Here is a 22,920-nt window from a genome sequence, read left to right on the forward strand (position 1 = left end):
TTTCATAGCTAGTATCAACAGTATTGACAGACATATTGGTAGATAGTTTAGAAGCAGGATGGGCAAACAGGAACAGAGCTGCCAATCAGTGGGAAGTGCCAGAACATAAGAGACTTTTATCAGGGCTGCCATCAGAAACTTTGGGGCCCCATACAAGTTATTTATATGGGTCCCCCCATGAACACAAGGATGGCACTGGGCAGTGAGTGTGGCAGTGAGTGACACATGGGGAATGGCATATGGGTGAAAAGCCTGTTATGACCGGCATTACATGAGGGATATATGGGGACAGGAGAGAGGGTGGGGTTAATAAATGAAAGTAATGAAGAAGGCAGTAACTGACACATAGGGGTTGGATGGGAGTGACATATAGGGAGAGGAGGTGGCACATAGGGGAGGGGAACACGGCCCAGTACAGTTGTACCCCCTGTCACCCCCCAATCACAGCCCTGATGGTATGAACTGCTCTGTGTCTATTGACTGATGATTTATCTTACTGCATCTTTTATTTCCTCATTAGTAAAACTTTACCAACTGCTGTTAGACTAAAACAGGACAAGAGGCCGCCCATTTAAACTTGAGGAACAGAATTTTCACCTGAAGCAACGTCAATGGTTCTTCACTGTGAGGGCGGTAAGGCTTTGGGAGATGGCTCCCTTCTAAGAGATTCCCCTAATGTATTTAAGGTTGGCTTTCTTCCTGTCCCACCTGCTACGGTGTCACTTTGGTATTATCCTGTATTTATGTCATAGGCGGATGGTGATTTTTTTGTTTGGGGAGGCTAAAAATGTTGCGTATCTCTATGCAATGACAGTTACCCCACTCATACAGACAAGGATTTTTTTACATGTGTTTTCCTGCGCTGGATCTTGCGTGTGTTTCAGCGCAGGGGAACACAAAAAGAAATGCAGGCCTGTATTTCCTATATGACTGTAGTCACTGTGGCACAGGCAAGCGTGGAATGCAGGTGGAATGCAACTTGCTGTGTTAGGAGCTTCCCTGTGCCACACAGAGTACAGCCTTATAGGATATATAGGCCTGCATTTCTTCCTGTGCTGAAACACATGACAGATCCAGCACAGGGAAACACAGGGAAAAAAACTTGAACAATTTTTTTAAAATTTTGACAAATTTAAAATACTTAAGTAAAAATGCAGTTTGGTGGCATTGGTCCTTTACAGCTGAATTTTTTTTTTAACTCTGTTCAGTTCCATAACACTGTCTCTCTAAGAACACTTAATATGAGATTAATTCTAAACCAACAGCTGCCTTACAATCAACTCTCAGCTCTCATTTTTAAGTTCTACAGATTGTCTCTTGCATTTTTCTGTCAACTCCCAGCCAGTCCAGCCATTATCAGCTTAATATCTCCAGTTCCAAAACTTAAGCCCCCCACAATAACCAATTCCAGCTGAACATTTCTCCCATATTTCTAGCACCCCAATCCTTTATCACTCCCTATCATTTCCCAGAAAGATTAATCTAGATAGCCCCAGAAGAATCAGTTTCCACCTCAGACTTAACCCTTGGGTGTACTTCTAATTTGTATGAGCTGAACAATAGATCTATTACAGCTATGTACACTACAGTTCCTACAGTTCCGATATAGTAGAAGACTATAAAAATAAATGATATATAAAGGAATATATGTGTGCTTACCTTACTAATAAGGTAAAGCAGCACCGTCTCCAGCTCTCTAGGGCGACACAAATTTAGGGGCGGCATGCCGCCCCGCCGCAACAAAATTTTGTCATTTTGCTCCCATACGGAGCAATGGGAATTCTCTCCACAGCTCCGTATGGGAGTTTAAAGCCTGTGCATGCGCGCTTGCGGTGGCGCGGGGGGGGTAAGGGAAGAGATTTTCACACATGCGCGATTGGGGAGGGGTGGGCAAATGGGGGCGGCCTCAGGGAGGCTGGATTTGAAATCCGTTGCTGCTCTCTGCATTGCTTTACCTCAGTAATTTCAGCTCCATGTAGCTACTCCCCCTGCTGGGCGGGCTAATGTTACACTGGGAAGAAGGCAGGGAAGAGTAGCAGGCTATGAGCAGAAACTAAGGAAGATTGTACTTAGCCTGAAAGGTGGCATACATTGAGGCTCGATTATTATTGCCTTATACTTGTACCCCTTCACCAATCTGTTAAGCTATTTACACACAATCGGCTGTTTACCACTTGTATTGGGTTCACCTGCCTTTGCATCTTCTCCTGGATGGTGGATAGCAAGCGGATTATTGAAGTGTCTTGTTGTTCCCCTATTTTACTTTATGCCCAAAAACAATTCACAAGTGCTATCCAAAACCACGAATGCAAAAAAATAGGTCAAGACAAAATATAGGACAAGGCAAAAAAAAATGCTCAGGCGGACACAGCTTAAATTTCTGCTCTATCCACTGAATTTCATTAAACCAAAAAAGTCTGGGGGATGGTTTGCTGTTCTGTTAGAAGTAATAGACAGACACATATGGTCTATAAATATCAGTGGTTATAGCATTGCTGCCTTTCAGCTCCTTCAGGTCCTGAGTTTGGTTCCAAACTGGGCACTGTCTGCAAGGAGAGTTTGGGTTTCCTTCAGGTCTCTTCCTCCATCTCAGTTCCACTAACCGTGACAGGGACAATCAACCATAATTAAGGCAGGCAATTTCATAGATGGTATCAAAATGCAAAAAAGAGGATTGGTGGGGAAAAAAAGTAAATGTAGCCACTGAAAAAGTCAAAACGGCTCTCAAGCTGCCTGTGGTGTGTCCTAACTGTGTGAAGGAAACATGCAAGGTAAAAGCCGGCTGCACCAAGACCTGTATGAGTAGGGGGACTGTTACATAAGTAGAGAGAATGAATCTGGAAACTGTGCTGCACTATTCATAACATAAAAATAGGCACAACATCTATTTGAAAAGTGTTTGACCTGAAAGCAGGTGCCTGTATGGCTATTCCAGCTGGACCCAATAAAGCCCTATGTGGGTTATATGAGAGACTTTCCATACAAGGCTGGCTGGCCACTCATATATCATGTATGTTATCTGCTTTATAAATGTGTATATTGCTTCCTGAATGAATCTCTGTACCAATATGGCAATCTTGTTCTGTAACAAATGTATTCATGTGCAGCTTTAATAATGTAAATATAGTCACCCTGAAACAACCAGCAGATTATAAGGCCTGTGAGGAAGCTGCAAAGCTGTGTGCCAAATAAGAGTCATTGCTGGAGGAGAGTTAACTTCTACAACATTGTTTTAAGAGTCACAACCAACAGTGTAGAAAGACGAAATAAAATCCCTCAAATTGTTGCTAGCAATGAGGTTCTTAGGTGGACTATTCTTTACTTTTTAATATGAAACGTGTGCCATCTATATGTTGACCACATAGCCTCTGAGCTTCCTCTAATATATGCAGTGTATGATGTTGCGTCTGGATATATTAAGGACACAATCTCACACAGCAGATGCAGGCAAAGCTGGCCAGGCAGCCTAGGCAACCCAGTCGGGCACAGTTGCACCCTAGGCAGCTACCTCTTTTGCCTACCCCTATTTCTGGCCCTGTCATAGTAAGTAGCCCTTTGTCTAAGACACTTCATGTACTTTAGGCCATTTTTTATTATGACACTAGCCACCATTACGCCCAGGCTTACAGTGGAGGTAGCTTGGTGGCAAAGTTACACCATATTTAAGTGTGCTAGACTACTATATAATGAAGAGGCAGCATGGCTGGGAGGTTAAAGAAATAAGGAAAAAGAAACATCAAGGCCAAGCCGTCAAGGCTTTATGGCCTACCTGTATGAAGACAATATTTTTTAAGCCCCCTAAGAAGATGATGTCCCTATAAAATATATAGACCTTGGATAACTACTTGGACTTGAGTACTAAGAGTTGTCTTAAATTTACCTAAAAAAAAGGGTACCCTGTAGGTTGCAGGTAGATTTTTTAGATGTGGGTATAGATGCGAGTCAGAGGGTCACAGGTCTGTGGGTCGCAGGTTGGATTGCAGGTCTTATCCATATTTCTTATCTTATACCGTATTAAATTACCTATATTATCTATATTTTGCTCCCTACACTAACATTGTGTTTGCAAAGGTGTCTCTTCCTCTTTTGATCCTGGGATCAACAAGGCCCCAGTAAAGCCATCATACGCCAGAGGGACATTTACCTTTAGAGAAGTCAGGGAGCAGGGACCCATAAATGAGGATTAGAGCAGGATATATTTTGAAATAGAACTTTCAAAATGAAACAATCAGCTTTAGGCTAATGCCACACCATGGGTATGGCGTATATTTTTGGCAAGCTGAAAAACGCTTGCTGAAAATACGTGCATTATGCTCCATTTGCTCCTACCTGTGCCTGCACCCGAATGAATTGAATACGCTCGGGTGCAGGCACATGTAGCCGAAATCTGAATAAAAACACAAGAGAATTTGGGCTACATGTGCCTGCACCCGAGTGTATTCAATTAATTCGGGTGCAGGCACAGTTAATGAGCATATGGTGCGTATTTTCAGCTCGCCGAAAATATACGCCATACATGATGTGGCATTAGCCTTAGATAGAAACCAGGAGAGGTAGCTGGGAGAATTCTTCTTTAGAGTCTCTCCTGCATTATTGAAGGGACCGCAGTAGTGACAAGGGTATCAGGTATAACTTGTTCTCCCTGATCCATGTCTGCTGTAGGGGATCTGGACCACTAGAAACCCTACGGACCTTGTTACTACCCATCCTACTCTCCACAGTGGTGCCTTTCCATTCTGCTTGCTCTACATTGCCTAATCCAATGTTACACCTGTTTTGTAAGTATTTACTGCATAACCCTGTGGATCCTTGTCTTGTACAATAATTAAGTTCAGTTTGAGTTTGCTGCAAGAACCTTCTGGCGTCCTTAATTCATTTACTTTGCACATAGCCTAAGTGAGTTGTAGTTTCACTACCACCCCCTTGATCTTTCCACATAGCGAAAGCTCATCCAGTGTACTGGACTAGCTCTTTAGCCTATGTAGCTGGTCTTGTCTGTTTTACAGCCAAAAAGGGGGTTACAATATAAAAACTGAAACTATGCAGAAAGAAGAACCCCATACACTGACTGTCACGCAGTTCTTTGCAGTATTTCCCCCTGACTTACTTTGACTTTGTAGGAGTCTTTTTCAGATTTATATAAATATGCAAAAATAACTGCACAATTTAAAGGGCAAAGTGAGGACAAGTAGATAATAATGAATGTGTTGCAAATATTATTATTATATGCAGGTTATAAGTAGGATCCAGTTATCAAGTCAGGTCTGTCCTACCCTCTGTGTAGACAAACATAGTGCAATATACATTGGAATTTACATTAATTTATATTGTTTTTTAATTATATGGTATAGAGTAGCAAGTATTACAGGTCTGACATTGTAGTAGTACAGAAGGTCCTACTAAAAAATAGTTTCAGTGGCTGACTGAGGACATGACATAAACATCTAAGCAAAGTAGAAGTAAGTACTTCAGAGGTTAGTTCAGTTTTAGCCAGCCCATTATTTCTGATTTTATCTCAGTCTCTCCCTCCCACAGTTATTGCCTTTTAGGTTTTACATCTGGAATGCAAAATTTTCAAGGATTTGAGAAGTCAACTGATTATCACACCTGGAGAAAAACTGACTTCAGCAACATTATCAAAAAGTCAAAACCAGATGTTGGAAAGGGATAAATAAATGCAGGGCTTGGCCACCTAATTAAGCCTATATTGGGGACACCCACCTGCCCACTGCCTCTGGTCACAATTCATTGTTTATAGGCTTCAGATGGGGTTTTTTGCCTTCCTCTGGATCAACTAGTAGTTAGGCAGGTTATATATAGGCATTATGGTTGAACGTGATGGACGTATGTCTTTTTTCAACCCAACTTACTATGTTACTATGTTACTATATTGCTACCCTTGTTAAACCTTTGCTCTTGATAACCTACAACTTACCCATATGTCTTATGGCCTAGCATCCACCTCACAATTCGAAAGATATTGCTATAGTTTTCTTTTTTGATGTTAAACTATTTGTTTCTTTTTATAATCTGTTTTTTTATTATTCTTTTTCCTATGCTCTGATTGGTAAGATTTTTACAGATAAAGAAGACACAATACACAGAAATTATCACTGAAAGCAATGTTCTGTTTTTTCCCCTTGATGATTGAAACTTAATATATACTTTCTTATTGCAGTGTATTTTGTTTTCTGCATAAATGAAAAATAAAACATCAGTTACAAAAAAAGAAAGGGATAAATAAATATTGCTTCAATTGCAATTAGAATGTAATCATTTCAATTGTTTACTATTTAATTCATGTATAATAGAAGGTTACTAAGAGTAATTTACAAGAGCATGAGCACTAAGGGGCGCAAGAGAAAGCAGAGACTGACTGCGAATGGCAAATAGCGCCAAAAAATCCAGCTTGAGGTGGAAAATGATGTACAGTGTGATATTTATGGTGTATGCTGCAGGCTGAAATGGAGACTAGAGACCTAAGGCAAATGCTTTAAACAAGGAAGTGTGCAAATGTCAAAAATTGGATTGGAAAAAAACGCAGATCTCTTTTTTTGCTTTTTGCACACTGATTTCCTAATTGTAGAACTTCTACAGTTTTTTTCATTCATATGCAAAAACACTTTTTGGGCGGACATCCCTTTTAATATAGAAAAAAAAGCACAGTTTTCAGTGAACTGGAGTAAACTGCTAGGAAATGGACACATTAGGGTAATAGAAAAAGAAAGAACAATGCACTTTGCTTTGTAACTTACAAGATGCAGCAGAATCAGTATCGACTCTCGATTTCTGGCTTTTGATTTATCAGTTTCCTCCCCAAGTTGTAGCAGGCTCCCTGATGCCATCTGGGGAAAAAAAATCAAAATGGATTGTTGGCAGAAGATAAAGAATGTAATATTTACTAAGGGGGAATTACAGTCATTTTACCTTAGCAGTAGCCCATAGCAACCAATCAACAGTTTGCTAGGGTGTTGTGAATTCCTCCATATGGCTTTTTTACACAATTTAGCAGATTTGTCACATAACAAATGAAAAGGAAATCTAGATGCATTTTCTTATGAGGCATGGGGTTTAGAAGTTTAATGGTGGGTCCCACCACAAATAAAGTTACACACTGGTCAAGCTGTAGGATACAGGGTCCCGGCAGCCAAAATGGATGCAGTGTACAGATGCAATGTCAGAACTCAGCAACATTGCTGCAGTGGCTTCTCTGCCATTTGGATGATATATTACACACAATTTGTTTTTAGTTCCTATCATATGGTTTGGGAAGCAGGACTGAATCAGTCAATCAGTGCTGCCAAAAAACACCCTTCAATCATGCTGATGGATGCTGTGCAGCTTTGTGTTAAAATGACAGAGCACAGAGCAATTTTACAGCAGGTATATTTATAAAGTATTCTGTGTCTCATTGTCTCTTCATTTATTTCCCTTTTACCACTGAAGTTAGATTATTTGTGTGGGTATAAATTTCATCTGATTTCAACACTGGAACTGGAGGTAGGCAGCAGACGCATTCGTCTGGGGTGCAACTAGGGTGGGGGGCACTAGGGTCTTAGACACATGCCTTAGTTGCCTTCTTTAACTCGCACACCCTGTATCGAAAGGAGAAGGAGAGCAAGCGCCACATGAGATGAGCGATTTGACAGTGGGGCTTAGTAACGAGAGAGAAGAGAAGGCCAGCTAAGGGGTGCTGATGTTGGTGGCGAGCAGGGGTGGTTTGGCATGTGCCTGGGGAGCAGGGGTGGTTGGGCAAGCGGGCGTCCATGCCTTGGGCACCTGTATTTTTTAGCCTTACTCTGCTGATTGTGCATGTCCTTTAATGTTTCCTGTTGTCTTGTAGAACAATTTGCAAGGGCTGATCTTGATGGCTTTCTATCCTAACTTATCTGATCTAATAAGCAATGCTTACTTGATTTGCATTCCACTATTTTTCAGATTTAGTCATCCTGTTCATTATCTGTATGTATGTATGTATATCTTTATTTATAAAGCGCTACTTATGTACCCAGCACTGTACAGTAGAATCCATTAATACAAACAGGGGGTTATTAAGATAATAATAGATAAATACAAAGTATAACAATAAATACAGATAAATACAGTTAAAATAAGTTAAGAGTCAAAGACACAAGAGGATAGATTTCCCTGCCCCGTAGAGCTTACAATCTATATCTGTTTGCACAGTAAACTTATACAGTGTCACACTAGGGCTCTATTGGTGCCAAAGGCCCTACTCCTTCCCCCTGCTGGCCCCTCAATTACCATGTTCTCCCCCCACTCCTCCAAGTTGCCCCCCTTCCATCTCGTTGCACCCTATTCAGAAATCTACTCTGCCTACCCCTAGTTCCAGCCCTGAATTGATGTTGGATGGGCCAACCCCTTAACATTCAGTTAACACTGTTAAACTTGCTCATCTTTAGGATACACAGGGAATATTGCAGCCATATTAAGCATAACAGAATATATTAAGGTGTTCCATAACTATATTTCTGTGATCGCAAATAAATCACAAACAAAATTTATATTATTCCATTCCTTTGCGGTAAAATCTTCTCTGTTTGAGCAAACTCCAAGCAGTTTGCCACTCAGTTTGCCTGAATGCTTCAGATACACATTTCATTGGCTTCTATTTAACCTTGGAAGCCTGTCCTTGTTCAAGTTTTTTGATAACTCTAGAAAATTTGAGTTAGAAAAAACATGAATTTTCATATATATAAAAATGGCATTTTTGCTGCGATTTTCTCTAATTGGGAAAAACTGTGATTTCAAACTGCAATACATTTCCTTCCTTGTTGATTCTGTGTTGATTAAAACTAGGTACATTACTAATTGCCATTTAGATATGTTATTCCTGTCTCTTGTTTATTCTAAATACTGCAAATTGCTATGCCTGTTGTATTTATTTTTTTCTGTTTGAAATCACTTTTAATAGAATCAAATATTATCCATTCCTGCATGGCACACTTAGCATAGGTTTTCTTTCCTCCAGTAAATGATTCAAAACAAGTTCCATATTTAAAATTAAACTGGCTATGTACTTGTTTAAGCCTTTTTTCACAAAATCGAAATGGCACTGTTCCAGTATTGTAGTTAGGTTCAGTGGCACGGTAGGCACTGGATCTAAATAAAACCCCCAGATGTGGAAGTGGCATCACGCACGTCCAGTCACGTGTGACCCCCTCACCCCCTAAAACACTTCAGCCAGGAGAAATTCAAATATATAGGCAGCTGCCTATATATAAATACGGCCCTGCTATTCTCTAATACAATTTAGTGGCATAATGAAGACAAAGTATTTGTACTAATCCACCCACTTATTTTCTCTTTGAAATATCATATCAGCTATGTCAGATAATGCTGTAGGGCTGAGTGAATCTGCAGCTCAAAGAATTCAGAGAAATAGTATGAAAGGGGCAGTACACACATATATACCGTATATACCTGTTATTTTTATCATTTAAACATATCCATAATTTTCTACCAATTCATATCCATAATTTCCTTATTGTATACCAATTTTAAAGCACTAATGCAAAATTGTTTGGTTTTAAAGGGGAACTGTCACCCAGACATGAAAGAACGTCATTTGCAAATGAAACATGAAACACAAATTGTTTTTTTTATTTAAACATCAATGCCTGTTATAAAAGTATTTAAAAATCCCAGCCAGTCATATATTGCCTGCCTTAGTCATAGAGGCAGGAAAGAAATCACTTTCACTTTCCATTCCTATATGTCACTGCACTTCTCTCCTTCCCCCACCCTCCTCATGGTCTACAATTGTGTATCTCTGCAAGGGAATAGGCATCAGGTCCCCCATTCTGGCACATAATTAAGATTTTGGGTTGATACAAAGCTTGTCTTCACAAAATGGCAGCTGCCTGCTTGCTGTAAATGGGAATTCCAAGACTTAAGAAAACAAGATTTGAAAAAAATGATATACTGTTACTAAATTTATTTTGCTTACCAAAATATTTGGAATTATTGCTTAGGATGACCACTCCCCATTAATCTATAGGTCTTTCCCTGTAAACAGGGTCATTTATTCAAAATGGAGACATGATGGTACATTCACTTGCCTTGAGGCAGTGGGCAAAGTGCAATCACCATGTTTTTTTCACAATATTAGGGTGTCATTGTGTCAATTGTGCTGCGTTTACTGCAGTTGCATCCGTCGTATACTAGGCTTCATTTCCAGAATTTCCAGTGTTTGGTGAGCGAGTTACGTGTGCACTAATTCTTTTGGAGCAAGTGAGCTGTGCCTACTGACACAGGGTACTGAGGGAACCCTGGAGCAACCACTTGGTCTGGCAGTTCCCCTGCATCAATAAGAGCAGCAGAATGGAAGGCAGGAAGGACTGAGAAGTGATGAAAAGCACAAGTTACCAACTGTGCTTGTGGATTTAAATCAGCCCTAATGAGTTTTGTATAAACTAACCCCTCCCTGCCCTAAACTTCAGCCTTTGTTAGGCTTTATAAAATATATCTTTTGTTATTGTTTTAATTAAGACATATTAGTATTTTTGTACCAGCACACAAAGTCCTATTTATTGCGCTGATTTTTAAAAGGCGGTATTACTGCCCCTTTTAAAATCTCACCATGATAAAGATCTCACTCATCTCTAAGTCCTGAAGCCTAGAATTATCACTATGGCAAAAATATAACCCATCCAGTCTTGCATCACCTTTATTTCTGGGTTAATGCAGAATGCCCATACTTTGCATGTAAAGCAGCATCCATATGCCCAGTGCAAATTTCTTCATGTAGATTGAAATCATTTCCTTCACATAACGATTTCACTAGTCTGTGTGAGATATGGACTATTTAATCTTTATCTGCAAGTCTGTGTTATTTCAGCTCATTTGTGCCGCTTGTTTGTACTCTGTCTATTCGAATTGTGTCGGCAGAAGCATGCAGGTGTATGAGATTTTACATATTCATTAGAAAGACCCAGTGTAGACAGTGTAGACCCTAACTTGAGGGTCTCAATCATGCGCAAGTTAGGAGCCGAAAGGGTGCAAAACCTATGTGCCCCCCTTCACTTTGAAGCAAACTTTTTAAATGTTTTAGAATGGTCTATTCTTTATTGTTTTTTTAATTATTTGCCTTCTTATTCTAACTCTTCCCAACATTCAAATGGGGGTCCCGGGAGCCAAAAAACTATTGCTATGTGAGGCTGCAATTTTGGTTTAATTGTTACTTTTTGATATATGTTTTTGTATTCAGGTCCTCTCCTATTTGTATACCTCTCATTATACCTCTCCTATTCGTATACCTATATCTCTCATTTAAAACACTAAGGTAATTTGCTAAGGTAATTTGAACCCTAGCAACCAAATAACTGCTAAAATTCCAAACTGGAGAGTTGCTAAACAAAAAGTGAAATAATTAAAAAAAACGCATATAACAAAAAATGAAGACTAATAGCAAATTGTCTTAGAATTTTACCTTCTACATCATACTAAAATGTAACGCAAAGGTGAACAACCCTTTAAGTATAAAGAGCTGCAGCATGCAGGAAACAATGTATTCATGGTGCTATCCAAAGGTCTCTATGTTACAAACAGTGCAGAGTGCAGAGACCTGCAGCAACTTATTTGCCAGTAAATTTGTAATGGCAACCCTACCTATAAATCCCTCCCTTCCCTGACTTTCTCCATGACAGTTCCCCCTTCTAAGTAGAGACCCACCACTTGCCTTTAATAAGGATTATTTATATCTTAGTTGGGATCATGTACAAGGTACTATTTTATTATTACAGAGAGAAAATAAATAATTTTTACAAATTCAAATTATTTGACCATAATGGAATCTATGGGAGATGGCCTTCCCGTAATTTGGAGCTTTCTGGATAAAAGATTTCTGGATAATGAATCCTATCCCTGTAATTGAAAATGTCATGGCTACTGAAAGCAGTATCTGTCTGTCCCTCCTATTCTTTCACTGCTTGTTCTCACTACTTGTACCAATGGGAATAGGATTCTTGGCTGGAGGAGGGCCAGTTTCTGTTACGGTATACAGTGTATCTGTAGTCAGACAAGCCGTAAAGAGAACTGTGAAGTACAGACATATATTTTTTTTTATTAACAATTATATTTGCAATAGTTTTAAATTAATGAATATGTTAATTTACTGTATACTGGGCAAATGCTTAGAATTATTATTCTTTTATTTCACTGTGCAACTAAATTGTGATGAATACTCCGTCCCTCAGTCTCCTTGTTGTACATTTCATTGCATTACTGGCTTCCTTTTTATATATTTTTTTACTTTTGTTTTCTTAATTTGTCTTTAAATATTTTTTGGAGAGGTCCAACCAAAGTTATCAACTCAGGGAAAGTGCTTTTATAATCTTATTGGTCTTGTACAGGTACCAATAGTATCAGACACATTATAGTAACACATGTAAAGGATCTGGAATGCTTGTGTGAGTGTATACTGTAGATAGGTTTGTGTGTGCTGGGAAGGGTTGAACTTGATGGACTTTTTTTACAACCCTATGTAACTATGTAACATACTATAAGTTTTTTTTTTATTTAAACATGAAATAAACCCAAGATGATTGTTTTGCCACCAATATGGATTCATGCAGCTTAGTTACCATCAAGTACAAGGGACTGTTTTATTATAAAAATGAAAAATAAAATTATTTTTAAAAATTGGCCTCCTCATAATTTGGAGCCTCCTGGATAAAGGGTTTATGGATAAGGGATCCTGTTTCTGTATACAGATAAATAACCTTCAAAATATTATACCATCATCACTATCACTGACCAGTCTAGGAACTCTCCTTGTATTTAAGTTAATATAGTTATTTTCTGTAGTTTTCTAAACACAGTCAACTTTGTCTCTTACCAACAGGAATTCCTTTAGGTGGGTCTCAATGTTCTTATTGTAGAGAGTAAAGAGGGCAGCAGACACCTGGATAATAGCTTTGGCCAAGCAGTGAATGTTGTTATTGTAACCTACAGAAAGAGGCAAAATGGCATGAGATACATTTTTACATTGAGATCATGTTAAGTCAATGCAGATGTCCCTTCCCTTCCCTTCCCTGGAAGATCTTTCTTTGCTTTGATTTGTTAGAGCACATAAAACAGCCAGGGGCCACATAAAACAGCCAGGCGGCTGGATTTGGCCCACCTGGCTGTTTTATGTGGCCCCTGGTCACTATGCCTGATCGAGCAGCACCAGTAGCCTGACTGCTCTGTGACTGTGCCTGACCATGCAGCACCAATTGCCTGACTGCGCCGCTCCAGTCCCAGTGGCGCTGTGACTGAGCCTGCGCTGTGATACATTTTGTCTATTTTGTATGCTGAAAGGGGCACTATTATAACCAGACTCTTTACACACAAGCTTAAAGAAGAAAGAAAGTTAAAAACTAAGTAAACTTTATAAGAAAGGTCTATGTAAATACAGCCATAAGCAATCACAGAAACGCTGCACTGTGTTTTCTGTCAAAGGATTTGTTGTGTCTGTTTTCCTCTGCCAGAGACACACAGCTCTCTGCTATCTCCCCTCTCCTGCTCCCCCCTCCCTCAAGAATTCTAAGAACTCACTCCCCCCCTTAGGAATGTGGATCTGAGCCAATCAGCAGAAAGCTGACTCATGGTCTAACTAACTGAGCATGTACAGGGGTCTTGCTTTTGGTGCAGGAGTGAGGCATTATGGGAACTTTCTTTACACAGCTCAGCGTTTTTTCTTACTTGGCTTCCTTCTTGGCTTCTGATCATCTGAACAGGAGAAATATGGGGAGACTTAAGGGCACTATTGAGACAGCTGAAGGTATGCCTGCAGCTTGAGATTAACTCTTTATTAGCCTTTTAGCCCTTTTCCTTTAAAGGGGTTGTTCAGATTTGAGTTTAGTTTGATGTAAGGATGCACCGAGTCCACTATTTTCGGATTCGGCCGAACCCCGAATCCTTTGTGAAAGATTCGGCCAAATACTGAACCGAACCCAAATTTGCATATTCAAATTAAGTGCTCAAAGGACCAAAAAGAACCATGTAGGCAAATTGAAAATTTTCAACTTTCTTGCTTATGTGACAAAAAGTCACATGATTTTAAGGATCAGCCAGGACCATGGGTTTGGCCAAATCCTGCTGAAAAAGGCTGAATCTTGGCCAAATTGAATCGTGGATTTGGTGCTTCCCCAGTTTGATGTAGGGAGTAATATTCAGAGACAATTTGCACTTTTTGCTTTTTGTTCAGCAGTAAGAATAACAACAAAATTGAAGCCAAACAGAGCAATAGTTTTTTTTTTTTTGGCTGCCAGGCTCAGTGACTCCCATTTAAAAAGTTGAAAAGAGAAGAAGAAGTCAAATTATTCAAAAACTATAAAAAATAAATAATGAAAACCAGTTGAAAAGCTGCTTAGAAATAGCCATTCTATAACAGTTAACTAGGTGAACTACCCCTACAAGTTGCCCTTAATTTCCAGAAATCCATCTTACCATCATTTTCAATGCTGTAAAATGACATTGGATCTGAGGCCAGCAGGGGAAGAGATACCGCTAGGAAGACCTGCAGCAGGCAAGCTACCTTGTACTCTTCCTCTAGGGAAGCACTGTCTGCAAGAAAAATCAGGATTTTAATTAAATCAAAAGTCTTTGGACAGTTATTAGATCATTTTGAAAGTTTTGGCTCTGGAAGCAATCTAGTGTGACACTTGTTGTTAGGGGCTACAAACTTACCAATTTGCTTGTATTTAGGTTTGCAATCTAATCGCACATGGATGAGATGTTTGCTAGGGTGCTTTGTGCAGTACAAGGACCACATCTATTGTCTCCTGTCAGTAGTACTGCCATGTGCTAGGCTAAGAAAGTCACAAAAAGCCTCAGAAACCCACGCACTACACAGATACCTTCTGAGACCATGCACAAGGTATTATTTACTACTCTGTATTGTAATACCTCAAATAAAGCTGTCTGATTAATATCCTAAGTGAATCTGAATGGTTCTAGTCAGGGGGGAATTCAGGGCCAGGCTTTATTTAAGTTATTTATTTAAAACCAAGTGAAACATACTCACCGTGGGTGAGATTCATATTTCCCTAGCAGAGAATTATATAGGAAGGAGACTGTATTAACCCAATAGATAGATTGTGCAGGTTACAATTTATAGGATCTGATAATTTCAATTTAACCTCTCACTGCTCATTGCTGGACTTCCTGTTCTTAGCATCACTCTTTCCCAGCCTTTTTCCAAATACAATGCTTAATTATCCAAATGAAATGCTTGATGAAATGAAATGCTGTAAAGGTCTTTGGGTTTTATGAATGAGGGAGTAGGATACAGCCAGAGGCTGGTGAAGGAGGTATGAAGCATATTGCCCTGTATACCTCAATAACTGTAATGGATCTCATTTTTATGTTATTGCAGTAGCAAAGAATACAACATTAGTTGGATTGGATTTGATTGCAGCAGAATCCAACACTGTGTGTGATAATATGCAAGGACAGGGATACATTCTCACATCAGAGTGTGATCTAAAACTGCAGTACATTTAGGCTAATCACTAGCTGATATTTAAAACCCCAAAGTGTATGTTTGCCTAGTGCACATTTCATAGATTAACTGCAGATAAACAAGAGTCAGTTGTGTGTTCTTGGTCAAAAACTTTTTAAGCCAAAGCAAAACAGGTCATTATATTAGAAATTCTATACATATACACATATATACACACACACACACATATATACACACACACACACACACACATATATACACACACACACACATATATATATATTGTCTGCATTCTTGCTGAGTTGATTGTGGATGAAAGCAGTGCCAGGCTGGGGTCTCCAGGGCCCACTGGGCCTGCTGCCTGGGATCCCCCCCCCCCAGTCCAGAGCTGCTGCATCCACACTAGGGCATTTCCTCATTGAGGCCACGATGAGAGGGAGAGCGCAGCACATAGTTATCTTCTGGGAGAGCAGACCTGGCTCAGTGGGAGTCGCAGTGCCCAACAAGTTTTTTCCTGGTGCTGGGTATAGCAGGGTAGGCACTCACTTAAAAGTGTCCCTAATACATAGATTGTAAACGGGTTGCTGGTCCTGCTAAAAGTAGTCATTATCGGCTTAGGGAGCTGTCACTGATCCAATAAGTGAATCTGAAATCTTATTAACAGTAGTAAAACTATGCCTTTCAGAATAACACTGTTTCAGGCCAATAGTTCATATATTAACGAGAGTTTCCACTTAACAAATGGTCTTTGATAAATGGTGAATTCTACCTTGTCATTCAGTGCTTTGTATCTGAGTCAGATTCATGCCTACCTGTTTTAATGTTTGAGAGAGCGGCAACCAGGCTTGGGTCTACATCACAGGGCACACCCGCCGCAGTTGCCAGTTCAAAAATGCTCAGAGTCACCTAGAAAAAAAAGAGCATTTAGTGTTACTGATGCATTATTTGTTAGAAAGGTTTTACCTTCCATCCTGTGCTTGACCTTTCAAAGTCACTTGGGGTTTTTGAAGTTGAGGAAGCGCCATCCCATGGGGCCTCTGAAATGAGGCAATTACTTAATGGTTAATTCCCACAGTATGCAAACAATGGAAACTTCACACTGTGCCGTTGTTCTTGTTGTGGCATGTAATGGCCTGGAATCCCTTTAGGTTTACTGAAACAGGTTGGTCTTAATGTGCCGCACCATGCATATTTTTTTTCCTCCTGCTTAGTGGAAAATTGGTTTATTATTATGAACAACTAGCACTCATCTAATTACCTATTAATTCCTCAAGGCTGTGCACCATAAAGAGAAAATTGTTTTCTAAATCTGCGTAGGTCAACACAGTGAGAGGAATGGAACATTGTGTAGACAGGTGCCTGTAGGATGCAATCATTCCAAATCCCTGTTAGGCCCTACACAAGAGTTATTATCGTATTATACACAAATTAACTTTCTTTTTTTAGATGTACACAAAACTACAGCTGTACAGCACTAGTACGACTATACAGGTCTCTGGGAAAAACCTGTGCTTGTCTGTCTTTTCCTGAATGAAGTCCCAATGGTAAAATAAAGATAGAAATTGGGGTCCATTGCAAACATCGCACTTTGGGAAATACTAGCTTACAACATTTCTAACTGGAAAAAGAGACCAAAAAGGCCAACATTTACCCATTTTTACTATTTTTATGAACCTCTACTGACTAGTTATTGGCCCCACAGCAAGATCATTGGGCCATAAAACTTACGCAAAAACTTCCATATCAAGCAATGACAGCACAGAGCAGGGGCAGGTAGGTGGGAAGTGGCTAAACTTAAGACAAATTTCACTGACCCCCAATAAACTGAATGACTTATTAGCACTGGAACTCTTTATATGAATGGCTAATTATATAGTAATATCAGTAGTTTATATTACACACAAGGGGCATGGGCAACATTTTTGTACTGCTTGCTTGTCTTCATGGGGGCCCCACATAAATTATTTTGGGTGGGGGACACTGAGCATGTGCGTGCCACAGACACATCAACAACAAAATCAAAGATGGAGATCTCCTATGCACAACTTTGAAGGCCTGGATTATTACTACTATAGAGATGCTGAACCTTTAAAGGACAATGAAAGGTTAGTATAAATTAAAAGTAAGTCTAAAGGCATTCTTTTTAAGTACTTACTGCATATCTAAATTCCCAGATCCCTGCTTGCTTCTCTGAGATATGGTGCTGACAGCCTACAGCAGTGTGAAGCCTACAGTGACATCACTGAAATCTCTCTCCCCTTCCTGTAGGTGCCAGCGGCAGCCTTCCTATTCTCTGAGCATGTGTGTAACTTGATCCTGTCTCCTGTTCTGAGCTACACATGCCCACCAGCCAATCACAAGCAGATCTGGCAGAGAGGAGGGGGGGAGGGAATGAAACACATGTGCAGTATGAAGCAAGGAGGGAAAGGAAGGGAGAATACCTTTTTAGAGATGGCTGCCTGTTCTAGAAAATGTGAAGTAAGTGTGACTGAGTAAATATTTGATTAGGTGAGCCAAAAGTGTGGCGTTTTTACTAAACAATAGGAGGACTATTGGGCAGTATGCTTTTTAAATTTTGACTTGCATTCTCCTTTAAGCTGATGTTATAAGTTCAGTATATAAAATGTCATTTCTAGCCATATTCATTTTAAGGGTTTAGTCCACCTTTAACAGAATTGTTGGCTTTTAGGGTCCCTAAGTAAAGCTCATACATGCCTAGTCAAAATGTCAATATATAGACTCCCTTCTGGCTTTATGCAATCTCCCAGCTCCCTGTCTGTGACATAGGACTGTGCATGACATATGCTTCTGATTAATTGCTAATTGCAAAATTGATTTTTATTGCAGGGCCATTAACACTACTAAGTGAAACTCCTGCAATTACTGGTAGTTGTTACCATCTATGTCTCCCCTGTGGAGATCAGTCAAATATAAATGACATCTTGTTTAATTTTGCATTAGGGCAACGGCTTTCACATAGTTTTACTTATCATTTTCTATTTGACATTTGGTCAGTCAAACCCTTTGCAGCTTATAGGTACAGACACATTAAAATATGACTTTTACAGTAAGCATTTCTAGAAATATCCAGCACAGCAGGAAACTATAAACCACTAAATCTAAACCTGGTAGGCATTCAGCATGTATGCCATCCATGGACTGCTACAGGACCCCTAGGGTGTCAGCCCCTGAGTCTAAATACCTCTCATTTACAGCACTGAATAACCGTGATGCATACTGTATTTATTTTCATATTTCAGGCATGGGATCCAGTGACCTGTGTATAGGGAATCAAGACATGACAGGGTTGGCCCTCTAGGAGGCAAGTTATTATTGATTGCTGTTAATTGTTTGTTTTACAAAATATTACGTAAATGTAAGTTGTTAATGTTACACATGTTAACTGATGTCAATTGTTATTCCTAAAAAATAACTGCAGCCTTCTCTTTCCAACTATGGTGTCTGTATATATTAAAAGGGGTATTTGTTATCATTAACATTTATTTATAAAGCACCAACATATTCCGCAGCGCTGCACAATAAGGGGCCCATTTATTAATGTACGATTGCTTACAATTAGAAAAAATTCGTATTTTTTCTAACTTTTAGAACTGTGAGTATTTTCTGCGTTTTTTTTTTCTTTAATTTCCGCGACTTTGCGACAATTTGTGCGACAATTCTTGCGACAAAATCATATTTGATGAGTACGAAAGTTTCGGATTCATTCAAACTTCGGTATCGTGACTTTCTTTTGGCCAGGTTGAAGCTGCAGAGTGCCACTGAGTCCTGTGGAAAGCTTCCCAAAGCATGCATTGACGTTTCAAAGTCAGAAAGGGCTTCGCACCATTTACGATCGTTGGGATACGAAAATTTTGTGACTTTCGGATCGCCAATATGTTTACTATCGTTTCAATATGAAAGTTTCGTACTTATGATTCGAAAGTTCAGAAATTTTCATATAAAAACGAAAAGACCTTTTCGATCATCAGAAATGACCGTTTTTCAGGATTCAGATTCATACATTGACGAATGGGCCCCTAAGTGTGACATACAGAGTAACATATTAAGCAACCAATAACCGATACAAGAGGTGAAGAGGGCCCTGCCCAAAAGAGCTTCTACAAGGAGAAAGAGTTGAGACAAGGCGTAGGAGTGGGCAAGATCAGAATTAAGCAATGTGAGAGGTGTGGCACAGGTTATTGCTTTTAGCAGCACACTGAGGTTATGTTAAACTAAATGAGGGTAAGCTTCTCTAAATAAGTGCATTTTTAGAGATCTTTTTAAGGCAGAGAGATTGGGAGAAAGTCTGACAGATTGTGGGAGCAAATTCCAGAGAAAGGAGGCAGCCCTTGCAAAATGTTGAATGCCAGTGTGTGAGGAGGGAATGAGAGAGGATCTGAAAAAGGTCAGTAGAGGAGCGTAACAAGCAGGTTGGTTGGTATCTAGAGATAAGTAGGGTGGGGCAGAGGGTTAATGGGAAGTAGATTTTGGGGAAAGGGTTGCGGTCTTGGTGATACACTTATGAGGACAATGTTGCACCCCTCCTGGAGAAAAATACTGGGTTTCTTATCTTTTAGCTATTTTTAGCATTCTTTGTTGCCAATAACATTGGCATCAAGCTTTATTCTGACCAGTTAGACTGGTTAAATAACAGCTAGGTGGCAACCTTGTAACAATGGTCATGATATCGTGGATTCCCCTGATAGCAGTCCTGCTTCCTCCAGGCTACCTTTCACAGAATAAAACATATATACAGATATAGGATCTGTTACTGGGAAACCCATTATCCAGAAAGCTCCAAATAATAAGAAGGCCATCTGCCTTAGAATCCATTATAAGCAAATAATTCAGATTTTTAAAAAGTAATTTTATTTTTCTCTGTAATAATAAAACAGCACCTTGTACTTGAGGCAGATTTACTAAAATTCAAAATGTTATCATTTTTATTTTTAGAAACCACAAGAAAACTAATTTCCACAAAATATCTAAACTGAAAATGTATATATAAAAAAAAATTGCAGAACTGTCAAAAAAAACTATGACTTTTCGGACTTGTCGCACGATAACAGCAGCATCAAAAAACCAGAAAACCTCTGTTTAGTAGTATGTGCTATTGGGTAATCCGAAATAGAAAATTGCCAGTTTAAGTACTAAGGTCCGCCGCCTGCGATCAAAGGAATCACAGTGCACACAAACAAGCCAAGGTACACATACATGCTAGGCCCCATCAGCCAATGAATGGACAGAGTTCTGCCTTTTACTCCCACACTACTTCCTGTTACAATTAAAGCTGCATTATTTCCTGTCATGTGATCTCGGAGGGACGACACAGTCCATCGCTAAATGGTGGATCAAGGGAAAGGATGTAAAAGGGCAATATTTACCGATATATATATATATATTCTAATTTGGTAAGATACTTTAATAGATCACATAATATGACAAAAATGATCAGTTGGTCAAGAATTTATTTTGGGGGTATAGATTTCTTTTAAGTGTCCCTTGTTCTTTATTAATCTGCATTGAAAGGTACTGCTCCTGAGCTCCAAGCTTTCTGGACTTATCAGAAGCTACAACTTAAGTAGATATTGTACCCATGAAATAGCATGTCATTTATTAAAGGTAGTAACTGCCTCAGTAAAATAACAGATTTTTCTTCTCTGTGACAAACGTGACTGCCTGTTACACAAGCTCTGCCATCAGCTGACTTCCAACAGTTCTAGAGTGTAACGTAGGAATAGTACTTTGTCACAAATGACTCCTCTAAGACATCACTCAGCTGATCCAGTAGAAATGTCAGCACCTTCATCGTGCATCTCTGAAAGAGCTGCCAGTGCACATCTTCAGCAGGGAGAGTCTCCTCTGTATACACATGGCAAGGTTCTGTTTAGTATTCCTTGGAACTCCAGCCCCTGACAAGCCATGTCTGATATCTTTTAGTCACGTCAAGTTCCTTCTGTGTGTAACGCATCACCAAGCAGCTCACAGCATGCCGCCGCCGCTACTACAGGGAACAAGTGCCACACTACCTATGATTTTACTGTCAAAAGTCTGGGGTCCAGGACACGCCAGTGTAGAGAGGAGCTTAGTACAACCTTGGGCAAAGCCATTTCCAGGCACCATTAGACACCAAATGAGTCTCTAAGCTAATTGAAGGGTGAATGTGAGTGTAGACAGCTTTAAACTGTAATATTTTTACCATAATTGACCATCAGTTTACAAAAAAACTTGAATATTTTTTTCTAACTGTATTCTTTTTAAGTCTCAGAAGCTTGCGTTAAAGGGGAACTATTGTGAAAATGTAAGCTTTGTCTCATAGAAATAAGGAACTTTCTTTATATAGTCAATCAAAAATTCTGTACTATTTCTGAAATAATCAACTATCACCATTCACTATCTCCCTTTTAACAATCTCTCTTCTCACTGTCTCTCTTCATTCTCAACTCAAATAACCACTCCAGTTTTCCAATTTCTGACTGAGTTGGTTATTCTAAAAGTGTAAGCTCTAGTACATGTTGTGGGCAATGGTGCACTCCCCTAAAAGATTTATTATACCTAACTTGTCAAGGAAAATCTTACTCCAACTCTTATATGAAGAAAGAAAGATTGCTAATATGGGGGGGCGAGTAAAAAGAAACTTGATTTTTTCAGAACAGTTTAATTTATACTGTCAGTATCTCTTTAAAGGAGAAGGAAAGTCATTTTGGCATTTTAGTGCCAATAGATTTGCCACATTAGTGCCACCAAGAACACTATATTTATTCTGCAGAAAGCATTACCATACATGAGTAAATAGCCCTAGAAGCTTTCTTTGTTTGTTTAAGATTGCAGCTGCCATTTTAGCTTGATCTTCCTAGTTTCCTGTTGTATAGTTCTAGTCGTTATATCTCCTATTACACATTCTTAAGGGAATACAGCCAAAAACAATCATAGAAAAACTACACTGGGTCCTCTATCAAAAGAAACACAGGATTTCTTGTCTCCTTTTTTGTAAACATGTTCTTTGGGTATCTGACTTCCTCTCTCAGAAAAATCCTTCATTCCTAGGGCCAGAGTCTGCACCTCCCTCCCTTCTCCCCCTCCCATAAGAATACTAAGAACTCCCACCCCCCTCCCTTAGGAATGTGTAATCTGAGCTATAAGGGTTAGAGCTATACAGCAGGAAGCTATGAAGCCCAAGCTAAAATGGCAGCTGCAATCTTAAGCAAACAAAGAAAGTGTCTAGGGCTCTTTACTCAGGAATGGCAATGCTTTCTGCAGAATAAATATAGTGTTCTAGGTGGCACTAATGTGATTTTCCTTCTCCTTTTAGTCAATGTCAGAAATTTGTGTAAATTAGTTTCTTTGAGTTTTTAAAAATAATAATATGAGAAATGTTAAAGTTTTAGCAAATGTCCCCTTAAAGTTCTAACCTAGGTACATTGCTTCTGTGGTAGAAGCTGAAGACAACA

At 39.4% G+C, this 22,920-nt stretch overlaps 1 protein-coding gene across 1 annotated transcript in view; it reads right to left on the reverse strand.

The window, feature by feature from the left end:
* The window catches only part of nckap1l (NCK-associated protein 1-like), a 96,397-nt gene that overhangs the window by 23,321 nt on the left and 50,156 nt on the right, over positions 1 to 22,920 (reverse strand). The window contains exons 27-30 of the mRNA XM_002935658.5: positions 16,282 to 16,375; positions 14,455 to 14,571; positions 12,860 to 12,969; positions 6,756 to 6,845 (exon numbers count right to left, since the gene is read on the reverse strand). Coding sequence (XP_002935704.2) covers positions 6,756 to 6,845; positions 12,860 to 12,969; positions 14,455 to 14,571; positions 16,282 to 16,375 — 411 coding nt within the window. The remainder of the gene's footprint in view (positions 1 to 6,755; positions 6,846 to 12,859; positions 12,970 to 14,454; positions 14,572 to 16,281; positions 16,376 to 22,920) is intronic.

Source organism: Xenopus tropicalis, chromosome 2, assembly GCF_000004195.4.
Source record: "Xenopus tropicalis strain Nigerian chromosome 2, UCB_Xtro_10.0, whole genome shotgun sequence".
Classification (NCBI taxonomy): Eukaryota; Metazoa; Chordata; class Amphibia; order Anura; family Pipidae; genus Xenopus; species Xenopus tropicalis.